A 26,004-nucleotide genomic window follows, 5' to 3' on the forward strand; every position below is an offset into this window, starting at 1 on the left:
GGTGTGAAACATTGGTCTAAAATTAATTTCTGCCAGACTGCTTTTCAATTTTCTCAATAATTCTTGTCAAATAGTGAGTTTTTACCCAAGGATCTGGGGATCTTTGGGTTTATTGAAATCTAGCCCACTTAGTTCATTTACTTCAATATATTCTTCTCTGTTTTTAAGCAGCAACTAGTTCTGATTACTGCTTGTCTTTATTTTAGTGGAACTTGAGGAAGAGAGGCAGGGAGAAATAATTGCTTAATAATTTTAAAAAGTAATTTAAAAATACAGTCAGTTTTAGAAATAACCATTTAAAGTTTATTTTTATTCTAAACTTAAAAAAACTAAATAAAACAGGCATTTCTATGATCACTCTAGACAAGAGTTTTGATTAATGAACTACAGAGCACTCTCATGAATAGCTTGCTTTTCTTTTCAAGTATATATAATAAATTTATCCTGTAGCTTTTAAAACGGTCATACTTTGCTGTGTTGCTTTCTGGCCTTCTGAATGCTTTTCTCCATTTAAAAAAATGTCTCCCACCTTTCTCTCCCACCTCCCCACCCTCCACCCCCCATTTGAGAAAAGAAAAACTCCTTATAATAGTTGTGCAAGTCAAGCAAAACAAATTCCTATATTGACTAGTTCTAAAAATGTATGTCTTATTCTATATCTTATTATTTATGACTTCTTTAGGACCAGATAGAGTAACAGGTGAATTCTATTGAATAATTAATTCCAATATTATATAGAAATATGCCCCCACCCCCATTTAAAATATCTTTTTTTTTTTTTAAGCCCTATCAAAACCATGTATTGGTTCCAAGGCAGAAGAGTGGTAAGGGCTAGGCAATGGGGGTTAAGTGACTTGCCCAGGGTCACAAAGCTGGGAAGTGTCTGAGGCCAGATTTGAACCTAGGACCTCCTATTTCTAGGCCTGGCTCTTAATCCACTGAGCTACCCAGCTGGCCCCTAAAATATCTTTTTTTAAAAATGGGTTGATTAATAAAGTGGCTCACTAATCAATAGACTTATCTCTTGAGTTGTTTTAAGAGAAAGCACTATGGGGACTTGGTGCTTTTTTGGTTGATACTAACCAAGTGACTCTTAAATGATCAGGGCACTCCCTGGAAAGGCCAGAGGTAGAAAGCACAGGTTCCCCCCTCCAAGTCAGTGTATTCCATACAGAGATTGGCTACGGCTACTTAGGCTGAGCTATCAGACTCCTCATCTCAGATTATTGGATGAGAGATGGGATTTTTGACTCTTAAATTGGTGAACCTTCAGCCAGTTGCTTTACTTCTCTGAGCACCACTTTGCTAACCTGTAAAATTAAGGCTAATAATCAGTCTAATCTATCCCAAGGCTGATAGTGAAGATTAAATGAGGTAGTGTTTGTGAAATATTTCTAATATGAAAATGTTATAAAAACGGTGAGATATTGTTGTTAGTAATTGTATTAATTATTCTCTGATTAAATCCTTAAATGACCTTGATTAATCTGTGTTATTATTGCTTAAACACTATAAGTGAAGTGTAATGCAAATGTAGTCTTATTTTTCATTTTACTAACATTAATGCTTTACAAATCATAATGAAGAAAATTACAAGTGCTCTAAGTTCCCATTCTTCTTTACTAGAATACAGAACTGTTAGAATCAAGAGCTATTATACACATAAGTGAGGAGGTAGAATATATGGAGACAAATATGCCAATAAGAGTTTAATTAAAAGGCCAGTGGTTAAAGGTGCGTGACTTAGGCCTTTAGGCAAGTTATTTTGTCTCTTTTGCCCTCAGTTTTCTCTTTGTAAAATTAGAGGATTGTATTTTATAACCACTGAGATGCTCTGTAGCCTCTCATTAAATTCCTGTGATATCCTATACCCCCCAATCCCATTACATAATGAACTTCCAAGAGATTCTTTACCACCACCACCACCCCTTTTTTGTTTGTTTAGAAGAATTTGAGCATCAGGAATAATGAGAAAGTCTTAATGATCACCTAGTGCATTGTTTTTCAATTTGTGACCCAAAGACTCTTGTGCCAGAGAAAGGGGAACTGTGAATCCATTTGTACAGTAGACATGATCATTTTGATTTTTGGCTCTGATAGAATATGCAGAATGGTTTGACATAACAACATGAAAACAAATATAAAGTCTTACATGTGAGTTAAAAAAACATCAAATTTGGGGGTGGGGAGGGCATTGTGTCCTACAAGCTTAGTATAAGTCAACAGCATGACGTGGTAGCCGTTGTGTGACAAATAAATCTAATGCAAATTTCTTATGGAATCGCTCTTCCTCCACCTTACAGAAAGCCAGGTAGATAGCAAAGAATATCCTGGGCTACAATAAGAGGTCTAATGTCCAGGATTGGCAAGATAAGAGTTCCATTGAACTCCACCTTTGTTTAATTCACCTCTGAAGCATCACGTTTAGTTGTAGCTGCCACATTGTAACGAAAGATACACACACACTTGGGAAAATTGTTAATGAATAAGTTTTTACATCAAAATACTGCAATTATTAAAAATTATGTGTTCATGAAGAGGCCTCCAATAGGAGTCATAGGAAGTAGAATTTATGCTCCTCTAAATGGGCGTTTCAGGATATAGAAGAAACGGATGAAGGCACGGGGAAGGAAAGATGAGGAAGAGACGATTCATTGTCTGTATTCATTATGTGGCTATATGGAAAATTGAATAGCCATGGTGATTAACCTAGCATTTTTTGTAAATATATAAATACATATAGCTTTTGATTATAAAAGAGAGCTATGCAATTATTATAAAAGATATATTCTTTTCTAGAAGGCAAGTTTCCCAATACATTTGCGTATTGATGTATAACTACAATAAATGTGAATTTGAGAAATATAGCCAAATAGACAATTTGAAAAAGTCCTTGGAGCACAATAGGGCATTTGAAGTGAGGTGGTTGCAATGGAAGAAGCATATGTTTTTGTTGATATGCTTTGTTTTTAAATTGCCAAAATTTCTTCTGGCATCTCCTCTCTTCCCTCCTTTCTTGACTTGCCTAAGGTCATGTAGTTAGGAAGTGTTTGAGGCCAGATTGAACCCAAGTCTTTCTGACTTCAGCTGCTCCTTTCCTTCCTCCCTTCTTCCCTCCCTCTCAGAGGTTTGCTTTGCTTTACTTAGGTCTGGAGTAATAGGTAAAATTTGTAAAGAGACAAATTTAGGTGTGAAGTGTAAGGAAAAACTCCTACTCAGGTTGGGAACTACTCATCTAGTCCAAAACTCCTTTTTACAAATGAGGAAAATGACCCAGCTCTCTGGGATCAATCAAGAGATCCTATCTAAGGTCAAGATCCTATCTAAGGTCATTGTGGAAGTAAGAAAAGAATAGGGATTCAAATATAAGTTGTCTCATCCTTAGGTGGAATACTATTGTAACTAGGTGGCTAAATGATAGATTGCTGGGCCTGAGTTCAGATATAACCTCAAACATTTACTGCTAGTCACTTAACCTCTTTCTGACTCAGTTTCCTCAATTGTAGGATGTAAGTAATAATAGGCACCATTTCCCACAGTAAGCTTTAAATGCCGTAGCTCTCCATAGCCAGCTTAAGATATTAGTAAAAACTGTAAGAATAGCTGGGGGGGTTGGGGGCGGAGGAGGGGCAGACCACGGGGCAGGAGCCTTGCTCATTGTAGGCACTTAATATTTGTGTAGTTGAAAAAAATCTGAAGGGAAGGTGGAATAGTTGAAGTAACCCTAACTGATTTCCATCCACCCAGGCAAGGAAAGATGATTTAAAGGTTACTATTTACTGTGTTAATATTTTGCTGTGACTTTAGTCAAGTCTCACTATGCTTTTTTTCCCTATGCTTTAGTTTTCTCATTTCTAAAGAATATAGTGAGATTTCTTCTTGCTTAAAAACAGCCCACTTGTTTCTTTAAATCACTGTGGGAACTAAAAGTTTAGTTGGACAGAAATAAATGCATGCCAACTGATGTGTTTTATCCATTAAGTTTTAATAGTTTAAAAACCAAACCAAACCAAAATGCTGACCGAGATGAATAACATTTGTTTGATAAATCAGATCAAGTTGCAGGCAGCTAGAATAGAACATTGGGCTTGGAGTCAGGAAGACCTGAGTTCAAATTCAGCCTCAGATAGATACTCACTAAAGCTGTGTGACTCTTAGGAAGTCAGGTAACTTCTGCTTGTTTTAATCCACTTGAGAAGGGAATGGCAAATCATTCCAGTAACTTTGCTGAGAAAAATATACTATACAGGGTCACACAGTGAAATGATCCAACAGTAACAGATAGGGCAGGGAGATTCCTTGCTGAATGAAGCTGAATTTGGGGCCAGAAATTGAAGGAATAATTGAATGTGCATTTGCAGAAAATAGATGGAAAGACATTACAGTTGGAGAGGGGAGAAAAACACGATCAGAAACACACTGAGTAAGATATATAAGTAAAATCTCATTGTTAAAGTGAAGTTTCTTTGATTAGACATGAAATTATTGGAAGTCTAAAGGACCAATTAATGGAGGGCCTTGATTTTGAGAGTTTACAATTGCTATCTATTTCATGATAGGTAACTGCTTTAGAACCTTGAACAGCAAGTGACATGATGAAAATGATATTTGACCTGACAGCTATGTCTAGCTCAGGGAGGTAAACAATTTCATAAGCTATTTACTATTAAAAAATAATTTGGCATAATTTAATTGTGGAAAGCATCTATTTTGTTTTTCAGGGAGTTAAGGAACATTTTGTATTACACAGTTATAAAAATCATAGACCATAAAATTGTGGTAGTGACTGATAACATTACAATTGAAATAGTTATCCAATTTTAAAAGAATCTTTAAGGAAAAGTTTAACTGAAAGGGAAGCTACTGGTTCACACATTGAGTTAATATGACTTTCAGGGGAACTTCTATTACAACTATGCCGATTGGAAGAAGCTACTGATGTATATAGAGGTTTACAAGAGAGAAATCCTGAAAATTGGGCATACTACAAAGGCTTGGAAAAGTCACTCAAGCCAGGTAAAATTTTAATACTTTTCTGTTTTCGGTAGATTGAAAGTTGACTTGGCTAAAATATATTTAATTAACTGAAAAATGATGTCTAACATTGCAGAAATCCTTTCATAATGTGTACAAATTTCCAACGAGGATTGCCATATAACTTGGAAATGTTGCAATTTAGTTTAATATATATTGGGAGCATTTGTTTTTTCACTGGGAATAATATACAAATGTGTATTTTTTTATTTGCAAAAATTTTTACCCCCCCTTTAGTCAATATGCTAGAGCGCCTGAAAATTTACGAGGAAGCCTGGACTAAGTATCCTAGGGGATTAGTACCAAGAAGGCTGCCACTCAACTTTTTATCTGGTAAGAGATAATTTTTGCAAGAGAATAAAAATGTTTTTTGTGCTTATTACATTATTTACCTCTTTTTTTAGCTTTGTGAATATATGAAAGTTACTTTAATAGAGGTACAATTTCATTTGTTTGGGTACCCTGTTTAGTAATAGAGATTGTAGGCTTTTAGCACATTGAGCAGATTTCCTTCTATAAAACATCTATCCATATGCTAGAGTTGGACACAACTGAATGACTGAACATGTTATTTTCTTATTTTCTCACCTTACAAATCCTCAACAGGTGACGGCATATATGCCATCGATGGCATTAGGATGTTTTTGTCCGTTTATAGCTACTATTCTAATTTTCACTTTTAGATTACCTAGAATTCTTATTTTTATGGAGTCATGGTAATCTATTTGCAGCTGTATAGCATATAAGGAGAATATTGGTGTTAAAGAGATGGACTTTTTGGGTCAGTGAAGAGTTTTGGATCATTGAAAGCACTACATAATTTTCCATATATGGGCTTTTTCCCTTGCCTTCTTTGGCTACATTTGTCCTAGATGCAAGTGCTTATGCATACAGCATTAATTTGATAGGCTGTTTGTCACGATTTGAATTTTCACTTAGTTTTTGTAGTTTGGCTAATCATCTTTCTTTAAAAGTTAATTATATTTGTCATTTCTTAGGGTGTAGTACCAAATTGTTTCAATGATGTACCATAATTTCTTTTGTTATTAGTACCTGAACTAAGGCAGAGGCTAAGATAGTAGCTATGGAAACTTGACTGATTGGATAATGGGGATTGAAGGAAATGGAAGAGTCAGTGATGACTCCAAGATTGCAGTCCTGAGTGGGCAGTCATATTAGCAAAAATAGGGAGGTTTGAGGAAAATCTTCTTTCATATTCATTGTGTTAGGTTTTATTTTCCTGTTCAGGTAGATATGTCTCACTGACTGCAGGTCTTATGAGACTGGGAGTTCAGGTCAGAGATTAGGGCTTGTAAAGATTAAAATTAATATCCAATACTAAAATCTAAATCAGTACAGGCTGTATATATGGATTTTGGAATAGTTTGCTTACAGATGATCTTTGAAGCCAAGAAAGCTGATGAAATCAAAAGAGAGATTAAGAGTATTGATAATACCATATTAGGCCATAGGAGCAGGAGACTGGAAAGAAAGACCAGAAAGTTAATAGTAGAACTAAGAGGACAATTGTGTTTTAAAAGCCGAAGAAGGATACAATACACAAAAATGGGGTTGGAGAAAGTGGTGGAGTTAGAAGCCAGATTGTATGGTTTCCATAGGAAGTCTTTCCCAGATTTTCCCAGTTCTTTAGTCTCCAGAGGAAATTACTTCATAGTTAAGTAAGTACCTATTTACTTATATTTATTTTTCCTTCCTCAAGAGACTGTAAGCTCCTTTAGGGCAGGGACTGTTGCTTTTTCTCTTTATATCACCAGTATCAGAGTGTAGATGACTTTATAAATGTGTATTGAAATTATATGGATTTACATGCTATCTCCATATTTACATCTCCTAACTTCTTGTAGGAGGTAGCTTGTTTGAGGAGAGCTATCAAAGTGAAAGCCACATTTGATTGCCAAACAAGCCAAAAGCTATTTTAAATATCAATAGTTTTAGTACATTCTTTATATTCATTTACATCTCAGTTGTGATAAAAGTGTGGTCTCTGATCTTGTATATAATAGGAATGTAAAAACTGATTATATCCTTGGCTTTAGCACATTACTTTGTCATGAGAAATATAAGGCATAAAAGATTTATATGAAGTGTTAGTATAGTGAAGATAGTAAAAAACAGACTATTTTTAAAATGCTAATGGAAAAAGTTTTATAAGCACGTAGATGGAAAATAGAAGTGAGCAAAGGAAATTTCCACTCTTTTGTAAAGTTTGTAATATTTTAAATTTTGTTCATAAATGAGTCAGATTTTATGGTTTAGGAGAGATGATCTTGGATGTCTTTTTTCTCCATAAAATCCAAGATATCTTTTATAATAGACACTCAATAAATGCATTTGAGACATTTTATAGATTAATCCCAATAATATGGCCCATCCCAAGTATTCTTCAGAACTTAATCATTCTTAACTTTCATTTCTACTTTCTCATCTGGCACATTATATGGAGATAATAAGAGTCCAAATGTGATTGATTCCTCTTTTTTCACCAGTGAATGTAGGTTATTTTAAAAATGCCTTCAATTTTGTCACATTTTCTTTTTTGTTCTTCTAGTTCTTATCAATAAATTTTCTTGGCATGAATGTGCCTTATTTAGATCTTAAGTCAAATTCTTTTTAGTGGTGTTGATGTTTTTTTTTCGGATTTCTTTTTGGAGGCAATACTGTTCACGATACCTCATATCATCCTCTTTCATTTTTGCAAACGAGTTTATAATCTCATCCTGTTGTTGTCCTTGCCTGCTACACATCACTATACATTCTTAAAATCCTAAAAATATAAGCTCATGTTTGAGCTATTCTGTTTAACAAAAAGATATTGTTCACTAGTGGAGGTGTTTCTAGAAGATTTTTACTTCATTGTCTGATTACTGTTGACACTGATTAAATTGTGACTATCTTTACTTCTGTTCGTTTCTCAATTTTGGAGTTAACAGCTTATTTTACTAGATTTGATTCATGGAGAGCTCACATACTCTTATCTTTATCTTCTAAGTGGTTTTTATTGTGACTTTAACCTATCATTGGCCTAATTGGTTCCAGATAAAAGTCATTTTTAAAGAATCAGTTGTGAGTGCAGTCACTTTGTTAATTTTTATACTAAGTTCATTTCTTTATGATATATTTTGATCTTCATCACATCCATCACTTTCTGGCACTTAAACCTGTTTTCCTATGTGTAACTCGTTCATTTAAGCCTTACAAAATTGTCGGAAGCTAATTGTATACATATTTAAAGTGTCTTGGCAGGAAAAACTTGATGGTATTTTTTTACTTCCGAAGGTGAGAAATTTAAGGAATGTTTGGATAAGTTCCTAAGGATGAATTTCAGTAAAGGTTGCCCACCAGTTTTCAATACTTTGAGATCATTATACAAAGATAAAGATAAGGTAAGACAAAAGAATGTTATAAAATGCCCATGGAAAATTTTATATACATTAAAAATACAGATAATCCACTTTTTCTTTTGAGTATCATTTCTTTTAAGTTATTGGCATAGTTAAATTTTAATTACCCATGTCCTCATCAACTGTATATGAGATGCGCCTTGACCTCCAGGTTGGCTTTTCTTATTTCCCTTTTGTAGACTGAGAAAGTCTAGATAATATATTTTGATTTTCTATCCTTCATACCCTCAGAGTAGTCAGCCAATTGCTTGTGTAAAAAGTTAGGTAGTGATTTCTGAACAATTTTCCAAATACTGTTTTTAGTAAATTGGCTGAAATAAAAGTCAGTGCTATTTCTTGTACCCTGTCTGGTAGGTCAAGAGAATACATTCCCTTCATGTCAGCAATGCACCTGACGAAGTCTCCCAAGATTTGTGAATAAAATGGAGAGATGTGGGTTGGATGATAGTATAATTAGGTGGGTTTGGATTTGTTTGACTTATTAGATCTGAAAAATGTCAATTCATAATTTTTCAGTTGGAGGGATGTCTCTTGTCAGTTTGTATAGTCTTTGCTCTTGACTCAGTATTAGTCACTACTTCCATTTATTTGGATGAAAGGAAATTGGTGTATTTAATAATAATTATGGTAATGGCACAAAACTGATAGGGTTGCCTGCTATCATGAATTAGACTCAATATCTGAAAGATCTCTAACTGTGAACTTAATCTACTAAGATGAATTTTAACAGAGATCAAGAAATTGGGAAATAACTGACTTGGGGTATAGGTATTTAGAAAACCTTAATATGAAAAGAACCAAGGGCTTTTAGAAGATTTCAAGCTCATATCATTCATCACTATGCTGTGTGAAAATCTTAATAACTAATTCAATCATAAACTATATTCATGCATGTGTGATATGCAAAGTAAGCAAATATATTAATCCCACTGTACTCTACCTTAATCAACATTTGGAAATTTGTATCCAGTTCTGGGTACATAATTTTAGGAGGATCTTTGACAATTTTAAGCACAACCTGAGGAAGGTGACAAAAATGGTAAGGGAGCTGGAGTCCATTCCATACAAAGACTGGTTGATATAATAGAAGATATTTAGCTTAGACTGAAGGAAAAAGCTTGTATGAAACATGATAATGTCTTTAGTTATTTGATATATATCTGCTTGTGTCCAAGAGGGTATAACTCACAATATCAATAAGTCAAAGTTAGAAAGAGAATCATTATAACTTTATATGTTTTTATATATATATATATATATATATATACATACACATATATATATACATACATACATACATACATTATAACTTTAAATGGACTGGGATATTGATGTGTGAGTAGTGAGTTCCCTGTCACTAAATGCCTCCCAAGCAGAGGGTAGCTAGATTACTGTTTGTTAGGAATGTCTTAGATGAGATTATTGATTTGGGCAGTGGTTGGAATAGATGACCTTGAAGATTCCTTTTGATTCTAAAAGAAATTTAGGGGAATTAGTGATTCGATTTGTTTCACTGTTGACTTTCATTCTTTTAATTAAAAAGAATAAATTTTTTTGTTAATTGAGAATGGTTACTTTTCTAATATCTCACTGTTGTTTAGTCTTTCATAATAAAAGATTAAAAATGATTGTTTTGAGATCGTTAAAGATAGAAGAGAAACAAATCTAAATTAACTTCTTAGTTTAATCGTTTTTTTTCTCTTTTTCTCTTGGTATTTGATCTATGTTTTGTGTTCAGATGCCTTTGTTATAAATGGGAAAGTCGTGTTTTCTCTATTACCTATATGGGGGCAGGGTTTGTGTACAGATTATTAATACTTTTTTATGCCATTGTTATTTCCCATTTACCTCATTTTACATTTTGGAATACCAGTGCTTCCCTTTTGTCAATATAGTTGTTAGTGATTGTATTATAGACACACAGAAAATTTCTTCTTTTACCATTGCCTTTGAGATTCTTAAAAGAATTTTTTACTCCTAATTGAGATTTATGTAATTCCAAACCATAAATATTCTAGAAATCATTTGCACTTAGCTTGGCATGTAATATGAGAATCAGCCCTTCTGTGCCTCTTTTGATACCCTCTAAATAAGTGGCTGGCGCCCCCTTTTCCCTCTTAGCTCAGTAAATCTATCACCATACTGGTATTTTAGCTGGATAAAGGAAGGAAGGTTTTAGATAGGTCCAGGAAGCAAATATCAAGCATTGATTATATTAAAATAATATAAAACTTAAAAAAATTTAAATAAAACTTAGAATCAACACTGAAACTCTTTTAGACTGGCACCTTGAAACCACTGTGTAGCACTGATGCAGATGGAGGTCTTATTGTTTATCTTCTGCAATTTGTTGAAGATAACTACCATTATGATGGCATTTGCTTTGGTTCTTCAAGTAGTTTTGCTGTGTAACAGTTTTCTCCTTATAATCATGTTCTCACCATGGAAATCACAAGGAAGGTTTCCTAAATTCCTGTTATAAAATTATGGGGTTGTATTAGTTGCTTTTACAGGTGAAAACCATTTAATACAATCATGACCTTCATGATGTTATTCACCAAGTGGAAGTTAGATTTCTAAGGATTCAGGTATTAACATGCTAGCATATGTGGTTGAGAGGTTATAAAATATGAAATAGAATTTCCTGTTTGGAACAGTTATTTGGTTCTGATCCTATTTTGGACAGTATAGCATATATACTATATAGGAAAAAGCAATCATATAGAGTTTTGCACTGTTATTTAAGTGTGGTTTTATACTGTAATTTCTGTGTATGTTTGGTCCTCTAGGTGGCAATCATAGAAGAGTTAGTAGTAGGCTATGAAACCTCCCTAAAAAGCTGTCGGTTATTTAACCCAATTGGTAAGTGCCAAGTTTTGGTTTTCATGAATCTTGAAATATTTACTATATTATTAAAGACCAAATCCAGAATGTCTGCCATGCATATGTAGCTTTAATAAAGAAAAAAATCGATTATATCTTTATTCCTTTTATTGGTTTTTGATGAAAGTAGTATGGTTTAATAAATGGAGTGCTAGACTGGGAGTGGGAGGGCCTAGGTTCTGCTCCTCTTTCACTAACTCCATGATTTTGAGTTAACTTCTCATTGTCTTAGCTCATCATCTTGAATATGAGAATAATACCACCTAGAGAAGATGTCTTATAGTAGTGGCTAGAGAGTTAGCCTCAAAGTCAGAAAGACATGAGTTCAAATTCTGCTGTTGTCATTTTGGCTATGTGATCCGAGAAAAGTCATGTCCTTTATTGCCTCAAAACAACTCTCTGAGACTAAATTTTGTAGAACATTTGCCATCTGCTTTGATAAGACTTCCGGCCCCAAGGGAATCATAGTTTTGGTGGAAAAGATAGCATCTACTTCACAGGATATTGTTAGGATCAAATAAGATTATGGAAATGTCATTGTAGCAAATCCTAACACTATATAAGTATGAGTTGCTTTTAACTATTTTGGGTAATAAAAATAATATATTTTTACATATGTAACATAAGTTTGAACTAGAGTTTAATAAAGTTAGGGAAATGTTGGTGTTAATATTCTTATGTTTTGGGTTTTCTTTTCCCCTTTAGATGATGGCAAGGAAGAACCTCCTACCACATTGCTTTGGGTTCAGTACTATTTGGCACAGCATTATGACAAAATTGGGCAGCCATCTATAGCTCTGGAATATATAAATGCTGCTATAGAAAGTACACCTACATTGATAGAACTCTTTCTTGTGAAAGCTAAAATCTATAAGGTAATATTTATTTTTACTTTCATTTTCTCCCTAAATTATACAAGCTCTAAGACTTTAAATGCTTTTGATATCTTGATTTTTTTTAAAATCTAAAATAGATAATTTCTCAGGAGATGGGAGGTCCTGAGTTCAAATCTGGCCTCAGACACTTCCCAGCTGTGTGACCCTGGGCAAGTCACTTAACTCCCATTGCCTAGCCCTTACCACTCTTCTGCCTTGGAATCAATACACAGTATTAATTCTAAGATAGAAGGTAAGGGTTTAAAAATATATATAATTTCCATACATATAATAAAACAAAAAGATTCTAGATTAAACTGTACATCACTATTTCATACCACTTTATGGATATTGTGCATATATACACATACATGTACATATTTATGTATATATTGATAATCACCTGTGCTTCCTTCTATACTTCCTTTTGTTCTTTTCTCTGCATTAAAAAAATTATAACCCCTTCCTCTCTTTGGCATTACTATGGCTACCTTTTCCCCTATGCTAATCATTTAAGTGAGAGAAAGAAAGCTTCCCTGCTCATCCTCTAAACCAAACAAATGTAATCAGGCAAAAGGACTATACATAGTGGCCATGTCCAAAAATGTATGTCTCTGCCTCTTGTGCCCATCTTCTTTCTCTAAATAGTTTTATATTTCATCAAAGGAGTTAGGTTATATATTTCATCATAGATTCTCTGGAGACATGCTTAATTATTGATTTGTTCGAGGTTCTTAAGTCTTCTTACGTTTGCTTTTGCATTGTTATTACCCTAATTTAAATTGCTTTCCTAGTTCTGTTCCTTCAGTCTCTCAGCTCATCCTGCCAGGATTCTCTAAAATTCTGTCTTTTGTTGTTTCTTAAGGCACAGTAACATTCCTTTCCTTTCCTATTCCTGCAATTTATTCAACCATAGCCCAGTTGCCTGAGAAACAATCCAGAGCACTCCCTTAATATTTAAGTTTTTAATTTTTTCTTTTCCTGTTTTTTCCTTTTTTATCTCTCCATTTAAAATTAGGAAGTTTATTTTATTTTATGTCCTCCTTGGTATTATCTTCCTTTTAAAAACTGTCTTCTGTTTCAGGTAAGAGTTAGGCTCATCTGTACCTATACTCCCTGTTCTATGTTTACATACTCTTGCACACTCCGATTATGGGAAATAGAAATTTCCTCCTCTCTTGTCTTCTTTATTTAGTGTAATTTCCTCCTTTAGTTTTTCCCTTTGTTCTCTTTAAACCCTCTGAACACAACCAGCTCCCCTCCAAGACCTCATTTTTTGTTTTTTATTTTAATTTAATCTCAGTACTCTTTGAAGACTTAAGGTTATCAAAGAACACTTGCTTCCCCCTTTTTAGAATGTTATTATATAACTTCTACTTGCTCAAAATAAATTTACGTTTTTAGAGTTTTCTGATCTCTAGTGTTTGTATTTAAAAATTCCAATTCAGCTCTGGTCTTTTTATCAGAAATGCTTGTAAGTTTTCTGTTCTACTAAAGGTACAAATTATGTTCATTTTATAAGCAAGGCAAGGTTTTCTTTGCTCCCTATCTTTTTGCCTTTTAGAATATAGTATTCCAAAGTTGCCACTGACTTTTAGTAAAAGCTGCCAGGTCTTGTGTGATATTGATTGTGAATCCTTGGTACTTGAGCTACTTCCAATTTTTTAGCTGTATTTTTTCTTTGGTTTGAGAGCTCAGGACTTTGGCCAATATTTCTGGGACTTTGGGATTTTCTTTCTGTATTTCCCTTCACTGCTGGTTCTACTGTGTTCGAACAGTTTTCATTCATGATTCCTTGAAATAAGTGTCTGTGCTTTAACCAAAAAATATCTCAAATTCAAAGTTTTGAAGCAGTTCAGTGATTCTTAAATTATTTAGGAACTTGGTTTCTAGGTCAGTTGTTTTTTAGATTAGATATCTTACATTTTCCTTCTCTTAATTTTTGTTTTAATATCATGTCTCAGTGTCATTGATTTCTTTTTGGCCTCTGCTTTTCAGATATTCTGTTTTTTTTAAATAAAATTTCCCTCTCCCCCTTTCTCTTCCTTCTTCCTCCTTACCAAACTTCTACATTTCTCTCTTAAGCTACTTATTCCTCTCCCACTTCTTAAGTGTATATCTCTTATTTCTTCTATGCATTCCTGTAGTCCTTTGGGAAAATTCTTTTTTTTTTTCATTAGTCCTTCTTTGTCATTGTTATAGAGGTAGATTTGCGATTATTTTTGCTATTGATTTGTAGTTTTTCTTTCCTTTTTATACTCATTTCCCCAGCATGAATTCTTAAATTGGGACCTTTTCTAGGCCTAGGCTCAGCCACCCACCCCTTCTCTGCCACACTTCTCCCCCAAGTACAATACACTTTTGGTTCAAGAGTCATCCCTGCTTTGTCTCTCTGGGTTTTAAGCTGAATTTTACCTCCTGGGGAGCACTCTTAACTTCTCACATATCAGCACTGCTTGTTGTTACTTGCTTTTACTCTTTGGCTTCCTTTCCATTGTGGGGCTTCCTCAAGGGAGTCCTCTGTTCTTTATTCTTCTAAACATAGAGCTATGTAAACTGCATGTCTTTTGCTTCCTCTGGCTTCACAGGAGACCTGGAACTGACTTTTTATCCATTTCTGGGGTGGAGTCACTGTTGTTTCTCATTGAATGTCTGATAATGGTTTAGTCTGGGGTGAATTGCAGAGTTTTGTTGGAATAAGTAGATGGGAGCTGGATGGTTTATTTCTTACTCAGGTGGCCATCTTGGCAGGAAGACCAGAAGCTGAGATTTACTAATGTCATTAGAATACCACATTTGGTGCTGGGAATACTGGAAAAATATTTTAGCTGTGTCCTGGATTGTTGTATTTTCTTGAGGCAGCTAAGTGGTGCAATGGATAGAGAGCTGGACCTAGAGGCACAGTATCCCTTTAGTTCTAATCCAGCCTCAGACATTCATTAGCCTGTGTGATATGGGACAAGTCATTTAACCTCTTGAATGTCCCAGTTCCACAACTGGAAAATGGAAATAACAATAGCACACTTTTCCTAGGGTTGTTATAAAGGTCAAATGAAATATTATTTGTAGCAGGCAGTTAGTACATGACTTCTAAATTTGGGGAAGAGGAGTCAGGAAAAGCTGCAACCTAATGATCCAGGGATGACCTTGTTGTTAGTTTGTGCTTGCTTTATGTGGTTATATGTTGGATTACCTAAAGTAATATTTAGTGACATTTTGTTTCGAGATGAATGCTTCTTGATATCATGCAAAAGAACATTTAAGGTAGAATTGAGAGACATGAGTTTGCTTTTAACTAAACTCTATTGATTAGTTATATATCTAGGAACAAAATGTTTTACTTCTCTGAAGAGCTTCAACTTGTTTTGGGGTAAAACCGAGATAATGATGCTTACACAAGGTTGTTATTAAAAGCACATTCTAAATCTTATTATTTTCTGTAGCCAGAAGGGATTAAAAATTGAGTCTTCTCAAAGTGATAACTATAATATAGTAGAATATATGACTTATCTAATTAGCCAGTTGAGATCCAAATGACAGAATTTCTTTACATTTTTTTTATAGTGGTCTGCTTTTGTTTTTCTTTAGTCAGTTAAATTTATAAATAACCTATTTTGCCCTTTAAAAATTGTAATTCTAATGTGATTTTTACTTCTTCCTTGTAAGCATGCTGGCAATATTAAAGAAGCTGCTAGATGGATGGATGAAGCTCAGGCCCTAGACACAGCAGACAGGTTTATCAATTCCAAATGTGCCAAGTACATGCTGAAAGCCAACCTGATTAAAGAGGCTGAGGAAATGTGCTCTAAGTTTACAAGGGTTTGTATAACTTAATTATCACATACTTTCTTTTCTTTCATAATCATTTTTATTTTTTTCACACTGAAGAACAAAAGCCCTATAAACTAGATTTGATTTAAATGAGTCAGAAATATTCGTTTTAATTTTTTATGAACAAACTTACCTTTAATATATTATTTTCAATTTGGAGAAAGTTACATAGATTTTTATATTTATATGCACTTACATTCTACATAACATAAGAGGTTTACTTTGAAACCATTTCCAATTAATTTTACAGCTACATCAGATAACAATAATAATTTAAGCTAATTAAAATTATTCATTTTGAGGTCTTTGGAAAATTGACATTTTTCCATTTTAATGAGTTAAGGAAGGGTATTTGGGTGGTTTTTGTTTTTTGTTGTCAGGGTCTTTTGCCATTCTTAACTTAGGGCAGCTACTTATTCCTAAAGGGTAATTAATTTGAATTGTTTAACTGAGAGAATCAGTTTATATATTTTTAATTTTTTTCTTGACTTCATTTGTCTTGTCTAAATAATAGAACTAAATAAATAGACTTCTTTCTTTTTAAAACTTTTTTTGTTAAAAAATATCTAGATTTTAAAAAACAAGTCATATTAGTCTACATGAGAAATCTAAAAGCATTGTTATTTATTTGTAGACTCTTATAGTCCCAAACATATGTTCCCTTATGTTCTTAATTTTTGTTTTAGTCTTCAAGTTGGTGGAACCTGAAAGGCCAACTAACAACCCCATTGTAGGAAATTCTTTTACATCAATGGCAGATGTTTAGGCAGTCATTGAACCCTATGAACATTTACTAGAACTGCAGTTATTTTTGCAGAAGTTATAAATATAATTTTGCTTCTACATATACCCCGAATATTTGGGGGCAGTTATAAAAAATTAAGTGATTCTTGCAGAATTGATCAGCAATATAAAATGTTAGTGTTCATTTATTAATATATTTTGTGCTTTTCTGATAGGAAGGAACATCTGCAGTGGAAAATTTGAATGAAATGCAGTGTATGTGGTTCCAGACAGAATGTGCGCAGGCTTATAAGGCAATGAATAAATTTGGTGAAGCACTTAAGAAATGTCATGAAATTGAGAGAGTAAGTGAAATATTTCTTTGTCATGAAATTCCTTTAATGAAACTGTTTTAACATGTACTGCTAAGTTTTTTTCTAATAGTCCTTTTTCAGTATAATTTCCCTAACTTTTAGAATTTTTTTTAATTTAAAAAGTATATTGATTGAAATTCCATATATAGCCAAACCATACTTGGCATAACTATTTTAAAGCATGAATTTCTAACTATGCTGTTGTATTCTAACTATACCATTTTAACATTTCCTTGCTCAAGGAACTTCATTCCTTTCTGTCCATTTTCCTTCATTGGACATTCAAAGCACTTTACAACTTGGCTCCAGCATGATTTGGACTTTATTCTTCTTTCTTGGTCTCAGTGTCTTTGCCAAATTGGCTGGATTTGTTTCTCACTGTACACTACATTACTGCATTCCATCTTTTGCTTTCTCTGCCTTTGTAAAATCAGTCCATCATGGTTGTTCTCCCCCCCCCCCCCCAATGTTTTGCTGACTCTCCCTCCCCCTTTTCAAAATTCAGTTCAGGTGCAACCTCTTAATCATGGCCTTCTCTCCTCTCTCAAATTGTTAGTGTGTCCCAATACCCCTCTCCACCTTTCAAATTACTTTGTGTTTACTTTGCATTTCTCTGTGTACTGCTCATGTTTGTTTCTCCTCCTCATACCCCCAGTGTTCACGTCTTTGGAATAGGAATAGCTTCCTTTCTTTCTTTGTATTGGCTAATATGATAAATAGAAAGACAAAGTACTTAATTGGTGAATGAAATATGCTCTCTAATTTTCCCCCTTTAGAGGGCTTAGTGACTGATTTAAAAAAATACATACTATGTTAATGATGTTAAATAAACCAGTTTACTTTTCCATGTGTGATGCCCTTCTTATTAATTTGTTTCTCAGTAATTCTACTTAAGTATTCTTGGAGTACTTGTAGAATACTAACTCTAATAAAAATTTTTTTAAACCCTTACCTTCCTTCTTAGAATCAGTACTGTGTATTGGTTCTAAGGTAGAAGAGTGGTAAGGGCTAGATAATGGGGTTTAGGTGACTTGCCCCCAGGGTCACACAGCTAGGAAATGTCTGAGGCCAGATTTGAACCTAGGACCTCCCTTCTCTAGGTCTGGCTCTCAATCCACTGAACCACCCAGCTGCCCCCTCTAATAAATTTCTACATATTGTTTCTTAGTTGTGACGTTTTTCATTTTCCCAGATAAGTGTTCCTACAGTAGTTGATTCAGAATGAATTGACTTTATTTTTTCCTTCTAACTTCTGTGTGTAATAGATAGATTTTAGGAGGGCTTTGGGGGTTTTTTTGGTTTGTTTGTTTGTTTTGGGTTACTGCTGTTGGTAGTTTCCTTTAAGTAAAATTTGTAGATTGTAAATTTTGAGTTACTATGAATTTTTGATTCTAGTTTCATTTTCCTAATTCTTTCATGACAAGAAATCAAAGTAATTATGGAATTTTATAGGGTTTAATTTAATTTAAAAATTTTTTTTTTGCATTTCTCTACATTAATACTTGCTAAAGAATACTGTATTATGTTAGCATTTTGTAGAAATCACTGATGACCAGTTTGACTTTCATACGTACTGTATGAGGAAGATTACACTTAGGTCTTATGTGGACTTGTTAAAACTAGAAGATGTACTTCGACAGCATCCGTTTTACTTCAAGGCAGCAAGGATTGCTATAGAGATCTATTTGAAACTTCATGATAACCCACTAACAGATGAGAATAAAGAACATGAGGCTGATACAGGTATAAGATCATTTAGATTTCTTTCGACTTAATGTTTTGTGTGTATACTAACAAATGCTTTCTTGTCTGTATCATATTTTATCTTTTGGATGCTCTCTGTTAGTGAAAATGTATTTTATGAGTTTCATGGAAAAATGAATGAATGTGTTGCAGTTCAGTTGCATTTCTATTTTCAATTCATGTGAGAAATTCTTCCTTAAATGATGACCAATAAATAACATTTACTCAGTATTTTTGAATTTTGCAATTTTTGAGTATAGAATAGAATTAAACAATATATTAGTAGTACAAGAGATCTTGGAAACCATGTAGTCTCCCCTCCTTATTTTATAGATGTCCATAGAAATGAAGTGGCCCTCTAGAATAAGTTAGTCTCTATGGTGAAATCAAAGAGCCCAAGTTTCCCTCCTCTCGGTCTGGTGTTCTTTTCCTCTACAGGTGTTATTTTTTTCTGATTCTTTTGTTGAGAAAACCACTTGGTTCAGTTAATGCTTCACCCTGCTTTTTTACCTTCTTGGTATCCTATTGCCCCTTCGTGATCATGGCTAAAAGCTAGTTGTCATCCAGTCCCTTTCCTTGCTCCATTGAGTAGAGGATTTGAACAATTTGTCAACACTTTTGGTCAGTTCTGATGGCCTCTGTTCTTGTAGGACTGCTGACCTTCTTTTCCAAAGCTGATGCATTTCTTTATCTGGAAGCTGTTTTAGTGGCATCAGAATGAAGTGGGGCTCAGGTTACTGAGTTGACTGCAGTTGTCATTCTGGGATTGCTTTTGTTCAGGGGTTAGAAATAAGTGTAAATATTTTTTGTGAACTTGATCTGTGTCAACTTTGAAATTGCTGAGGGGCCAGCCTAGCATAATTGCAAGAACACTGGACTAGGAATCAGGAGACCTGGGCTCTACGCCTATATCTGACCTTGGCTGACCAAAGGTTAGTTGACAAGTCCATTCATCAGTTAAATGAGAAATTTAGATTTAGTGATATTAAATTCAGTTTGACCTCAACTAAGGAAGAGGAGGTAGACTAGATCTGTCTTAAGGAAGTTCTCAGGGCTCAAGCCAGTACCTTCCTTGCTTAAGAGTCTGATAGAGTTGTCCAGAATACACAGACTTTGATTGACTTGACCGGAGTCATGAAGTAATATAGATTCAAGGCTAAATTTGGCCCTTACACATTATAGTTCCCAGGCTCACTCTCTGTCTACAACCCATCACACCTCTTCCCCCAATATTGGAAACAAAAGAGAGATTTAAAGTAGCTTTTGTCAGTTGTCATTCCTCTCCCTTCCATTCATAGTGTATACACAAACAGCTTCTCACTTTTTGCTCTTTATTGAATGCAAATCATAGAATTCAGTTTTATGGAGTTCAAATTAGTGTTTCCCAAATTAACTTGAGCATGAAATACTTTTAAGTTTATATATTGAATATATTGATATAATCTATAACTCCTAAGTGACTTTTGGAAGGTTTGGAGATAAGGAATACCTTTGAGAGAGAAGGAAGGATAAGGAAATTTTGGAATAAATCAAGACGTTAGGCCTATTTTCATAATAAAAATTTCTCCCACATTTTTTTAATAACAACACAATTTCACATTTACTATTTTAGAAAGCACAATTATCTTGGAAAAGTTTTGAAAACATTAGGTTAGTGGAGAATAATGACCTTGTAGGTAGCAGCTAAAAATAAGAGCAACACATTTTATTTGGAAATTTAGATTTGCTTTCACCATTATGGGGTGTCAAATTTATTCTTATGCTTCATTATTTCAGAAGCTAAGTGTTACTTCACTGATATTATTTATTATTACTTCCAATACCATTAGCCCAAGAGTTTATAGTCTTAGTATAGAAAGGGAAATGAGATAGCTACTTCTCAATGTTGGCAATCTCTATTTCTGAATATTTATGTGAGGACAGAAAACTCCCCTTGCACAGCAGAGTATGGAGTTAGTTTCTCCTTTTGGAACTGAAGATTTCTCTTGGTTAAAGAACTCTTTTTAAACCATTGTATTAAGTATCATGGACTGAAAGATGCCATAGTTGGAACCTTGATATTTCTTGGTACATTGCTGGCTTACTTTTATCAATGAGTATGTAGGTTTTGAGTAAAATTATTTTTGTGATAAATACTTAAGCTAGTATGAAACAAAATATAATTTGAGATAATTTGCATTACCAACTAAATTGTTTTTTATAAATGGTATGTCATAATTACCCCAATTCTTTTTCATTGAATCAGCATCTAAATGAATCAAGAACTAAAAATTAACCCAAAAAAGTATCAGCACAGTACACTGACCTAGGAGGCATGATTGAACTCAAATTATAGTCCCACTTCTGTTATTAGCTTTATGAATTTTAGACAAATCACCTAACTTTGGGGCCTCGGCTTATGTTTGTTCCCCCCCCCCCCCTTCTTCTTTTTCCCTTTTAAACCCTTACCTTCCATCTTAGAATCAATCCTGTGTATTGGTTCTAAGGCAGAAGTGACTTGCACAGGGTCATTTAGTTAAGAAATGTCCCATCTCTAGGCCTGGCTCCCAATCTACTGAACCATCTAACTGTCCCCCTGGGCCTCAGTTTCTTCATCTGCAAAATAAGTGGAGAGGGATTAAATAATCTTAATAATCTAGAGTTTATGATATTTTCCTTTCATAGGCCCTTTTTCTGCATGTGCAAAGCAAAAACTGAGTTATCTAGTTAATAAGGCAACAGTTTTCATATATGAAGATTGTCAGCATTTGTTTCACATGAATTACCTTTGCATTTCTTCATTTAGATATGCATATTATAAACTATTATAGTCATATTTAAATAATTTTAACTGTCTTCAGCCATTGAGTGATAATTGCTCATAAATTAAACATTAGCATCTTTCCACATAATTATTTTTATATCTATAACATTTTGCTTGTTGTTTGAGGCTATTATTTTTGTTATATAGTTCTTGATGAGGAAGATAGAAAAAATGAAGGCAGGTTAGGTGTCTCCCGCCCATCTGCCTCCTTCTCTCCCCCTCTTCCCCTTTTCTTTATCCCCTACTTTCTGTTTTAGTAGTAATACTAAGAGAGAAGAACAAGGGCTAAGCAAACAGTTAAAGTGACTTGTCCAGCATTACATAGTGAGGGCAGGTCTCAGATCCAGGATGGAACCTGGGTCCTTCTGACTCCAGGCTTAGTTGCTCTATCCTAGACATTGTGCTACTTAGCTGTTTCCCCTATGCTCTTTTTGTTTTATATTTTCATATTGAAACATTTGAAATTTAAAAATGTTTCCCCAACTATTAATAGTAATAATTATCCAAATAAACATTACTTATTGGCATTACAAATAAGTAATTTGTTGCTTGCAGATTTGAATGGTATGGGCTTTCAAGTGTGTTAGTGATTGCCAGCTCAAATGTGAGATACATATTAAGGAAATTGACTTTATTCACTTAAAATGTGTGTCTTGTATGTATACATGTATGCTTTTGAGTTTTTGTTTTGTTTTGTTTTCTACCATGTAGTATTTTTTGATGGAATGCTTGTGCTAAATGTAATGTTGAAAATCCAAAAAGGGCTGTAATCATTTTAAAATTCTGTACTTATAGCAAACATGTCAGACAAAGAGTTAAAGAAATTACGTAATAAACAAAGAAGAGCTCAGAAGAAAGCTCAGCTTGAAGAAGAGAAAAAAAATGCAGAGAAAGAGAAGCAACAGAGAAATCAGAAGAAGAAGAAGGATGATGATGATGAGGAAATCGGAGGTCCAAAAGAAGAACTTATACCTGAGAAACTGGCCAAGGTACTTGTTGGTGTATTTGGATCCTTGGGCTCAAATGGAAGATCTGCTCTTCTTTGGCCAAATGAGTATAGTTTGAAATCTAGAAATTACTTTTAATTTTTATTCTACTTCTTCATTCCCATTTCTTTTTTATCTTCTTTCCTTGTCCATATTTCAAGTTTAAAGCTTGAATGACATGGGGTTACTAAGTAAGAATAATTGAAGGAATGCTATTCATTGATGAAAATAGAAAATTTAAATGGGAAATGGGTAAACTTGATAAACTAGAATAAGCTGTTTATTAATTGTTAATATTTTAATCTGTTGATAAATATCTTTCTTAATCTTTTCTTTTTGATCTCAGGGCCAGTTGCCTTATGCTTTCCCTAGTAAATTCATGAACATAAGCAGAAAGAGATTTGCCATAAATGTATTAAATCTTCTTGCTAATGTTTTTAAAAAGATACTCTAAACTAGGATTTGATTTGGCAACCTTTAGCTTTCTGAACTGAAGCCTTTTTGTTTAGGCATATAGTAGACAGCTCTCAGATAAATCTTTCTACACCACATCTTCTTTTTCTCCTTCTTTCCTTCCATTCAGTTACCTATTGTGCAGCTCAAAAGCCATGTCTTACAGAGAGTAGCAGAATTGAGAAGCAGAGATAGCACTCCTGTCAGTATTTCTACTTAAGAGTTCAGTGAGAGTGTTGATTGCTGCCTACTTTAGATGAGACATTAGATTGTTGATTTTATTTATTCTGTATTGCCAAAAGATTGATCGTTTGCTAAACTTAGAAATAAAATAATGCCTTTTATTTAGATAATTATTTCTTTAGTAGGCATAATATGAAGTGATATTTTGTTGATTTTTTTTAATCGCTCTTATATAACATTTGTGACAAATTACTTTTGTGGAACATTAAAAAAACCCTGTTAAATATAAAGGCAGCTCTATTTGTTGCCTCTTTTAAAGCTCTCATGAAATTTTAACATGCCTTATATTTCATGTTTTTTTTTTTGCTCTTAAATGCCAAATTCTTAATTTCTTGTCATTTTGGTTCATGCTAAGAAATTTCATCAGATTGTAAATTCATAGCATTTAGCAGTCTTAAGAATTTATCTTTGATTATTATTATTTTGTTATCCTATCAAATGGGTAAAAAGATTTCCAGGTGAACAGACTTTTAATCAGAGGTACTTAACTAGTAAAATTTGTCTAAAAGGCAAATTGTCTAAAGCTTCTTTAATAAATTCAGCATTAGGGGGCAGCTGGGTAGCTCAGTGGATTGAGAACCAGGCCTAGAGACGGGAGGTCCTAGGTTCAAATCTGGCCTCAGCCACTTCCTAGCTGTGTGACTCTGGGCAAGTCACTTGACCCCCATTGCCTAGCCCTTACCACTCTTCTGCCTTGGAGCCAATACATAGTATTGACTCCAAGATGGAAGGTAAGGGTTTAAAAAAATAAATAAAATAAATTCAGCATTATAAATAAGTTGACCATAGTGTTCAGATGCAGAGTTAGAGATAGTAGTGATCAGAAGCCGCTTTACCGAATTATTGGTATGCTTATGTGACATCTTTTTTTTTTTTTAGGTTGAAACTCCATTGGAAGAAGCTATTAAATTTTTAACACCATTGAAGAACTTAGTAAAGAACAAAATAGAGACTCATCTTTTTGCCTTTGAGATTTACTTTAGGAAAGGTAGGTGATAGAAGGTATATTCTGAGATGAGTAACTGTGCTGGTATAGATACACATTCTATATTTGATTCACAATAGGCTCTCCTGGCATATTCCATGATGCATTATAGCACAGTTGTAAACTTAACCATATTCACTGTAAACAAGAACCAGGATTGATGAGTAAGAGAACTCATTGTCTTTTAGGAGCTATGAGACATGTGATAGGTTCACAATCCAAATAAATGTAGGACTTCAGAGAAAGGGTAGGTGATATTTGACCAGGGTGATCAGAGTAGTCTTCTTAGAAAAAAATGTCATTTATATTGGACCTCTAAAGACGAGTAGGATTTTTAAAAGCAGAATTATAAGACAGGATATTCCTAGGTGAGGCAGTAGCATGAACAAGCACAAATGTTTGAGGAAAGGTAAAAATTCTTTTAATTTATAAGAATAATGAATAATTAGGCTGAAAAGGTAAACTGAGATTCGATTGTGAAAAATTTTGAATATCAGACTAAGAAACTTGGTTTTTACTTGTTTAGCATTAAGAGAACCTTTGATTTTTTGGGTGGGGCTGGATGGCATAGATGGTATGGATGACATGATCAAAAAAATGTGGCCAACAGAATATATTAGAGTAGGTAGAAAATAATGGAAAAAATGTTCCTGAGGTTATAAAGGCATGAACTAGTTTGTGGCAGTAGGAATAGAAGAATCAAGAATATCTGCAGTCCAGCTCTCATTTTACAGATAAGAAATAGAGTCCTGGGGAAGATATTTTATTCCTCATAAAAGCTGCATGCACCATCCTTTCAGAGTTGTGCTTTTATGGGAAGTAGACCATTCCATACCATCTTAACTTTTATTTACACATTGCATTGCTTTGTCTTCCAGTTCTTTTCTGTAAATCTTGTTTGACCAAGACTGCAAACCAGCAAATCATAGGGGCTAGAGGTGGAAGGTCCCATCTCTGATTTCCTAACAATTTGGGATGAAATGTTCTTCAGGAATTATAAGTCTACTGCATTGAATAACCAATGTTATGCAATCTTTCACTATAGTGGTATATACTTTTTCCCTCTACATAGATTGTTGAGAACTTTGGCCCTGATAGGAGCTCAGGAAATACCATCAAAAACTACGTTAACCCTACTTTACTAGAAAGCAATTTTTCATATACCAGTCAAAATCCATGGCAGTGATAAGATTTTAAGAACCTGAAAAGTATGAATGGGGAAAATAAAAGACATTGCGCTTACATTAAAAAATAGGTTTCCTCCTTCCCTCTTTCTCTCTACCTCCTTTCCTCCCTCTCCCTCACTCTTCCTCTTTCCTCCTTCCTTCCCCTTTATATCTATGTAATATAGCTTTACATGTTTGTACATGGGGAAGATTCTTTGAAAATCTTGATTCCTGAGAACTCTTTATTATATGAATATCAAAAGCCAGTTCTTGGGGGTAAGGTTTGGTCCTAATGAATCCCTAAAAAGATAGTTCAGTTCTAGACCTGCCTATGACTGTGTAGTGAAAAGGATCAGAAGGAAAATTGTTATGGTGAGATCACATGGCAGCTGACAAGCTTTTCCTGGAATTTTTTTCCAGTATTACAAAATGCTTTACTGCTCTTTACCTACCAAAGCTTTTGTAATGAAGTATAACACTAAA

At 34.0% G+C, this 26,004-nt stretch overlaps 1 protein-coding gene across 2 annotated transcripts in view; it reads left to right on the plus strand.

The window, feature by feature from the left end:
• The window catches only part of NAA15 (N-alpha-acetyltransferase 15, NatA auxiliary subunit), an 84,700-nt gene that overhangs the window by 47,604 nt on the left and 11,092 nt on the right, over positions 1–26,004 (plus strand). For both annotated transcript variants that reach the window (XM_007496309.3, XM_007496310.3), the window contains exons 7-16: positions 4,897–5,016; positions 5,272–5,367; positions 8,332–8,438; positions 11,246–11,318; positions 12,045–12,214; positions 15,881–16,033; positions 17,005–17,133; positions 18,672–18,885; positions 22,484–22,677; positions 24,250–24,358. In XM_007496309.3, the coding sequence (XP_007496371.1) occupies positions 4,897–5,016; positions 5,272–5,367; positions 8,332–8,438; positions 11,246–11,318; positions 12,045–12,214; positions 15,881–16,033; positions 17,005–17,133; positions 18,672–18,885; positions 22,484–22,677; positions 24,250–24,358 (1,365 nt within the window). The remainder of the gene's footprint in view (positions 1–4,896; positions 5,017–5,271; positions 5,368–8,331; positions 8,439–11,245; positions 11,319–12,044; positions 12,215–15,880; positions 16,034–17,004; positions 17,134–18,671; positions 18,886–22,483; positions 22,678–24,249; positions 24,359–26,004) is intronic.

This window comes from Monodelphis domestica, chromosome 6 (genome assembly GCF_027887165.1).
Source record: "Monodelphis domestica isolate mMonDom1 chromosome 6, mMonDom1.pri, whole genome shotgun sequence".
Lineage (NCBI taxonomy): Eukaryota > Metazoa > Chordata > Mammalia > Didelphimorphia > Didelphidae > Monodelphis > Monodelphis domestica.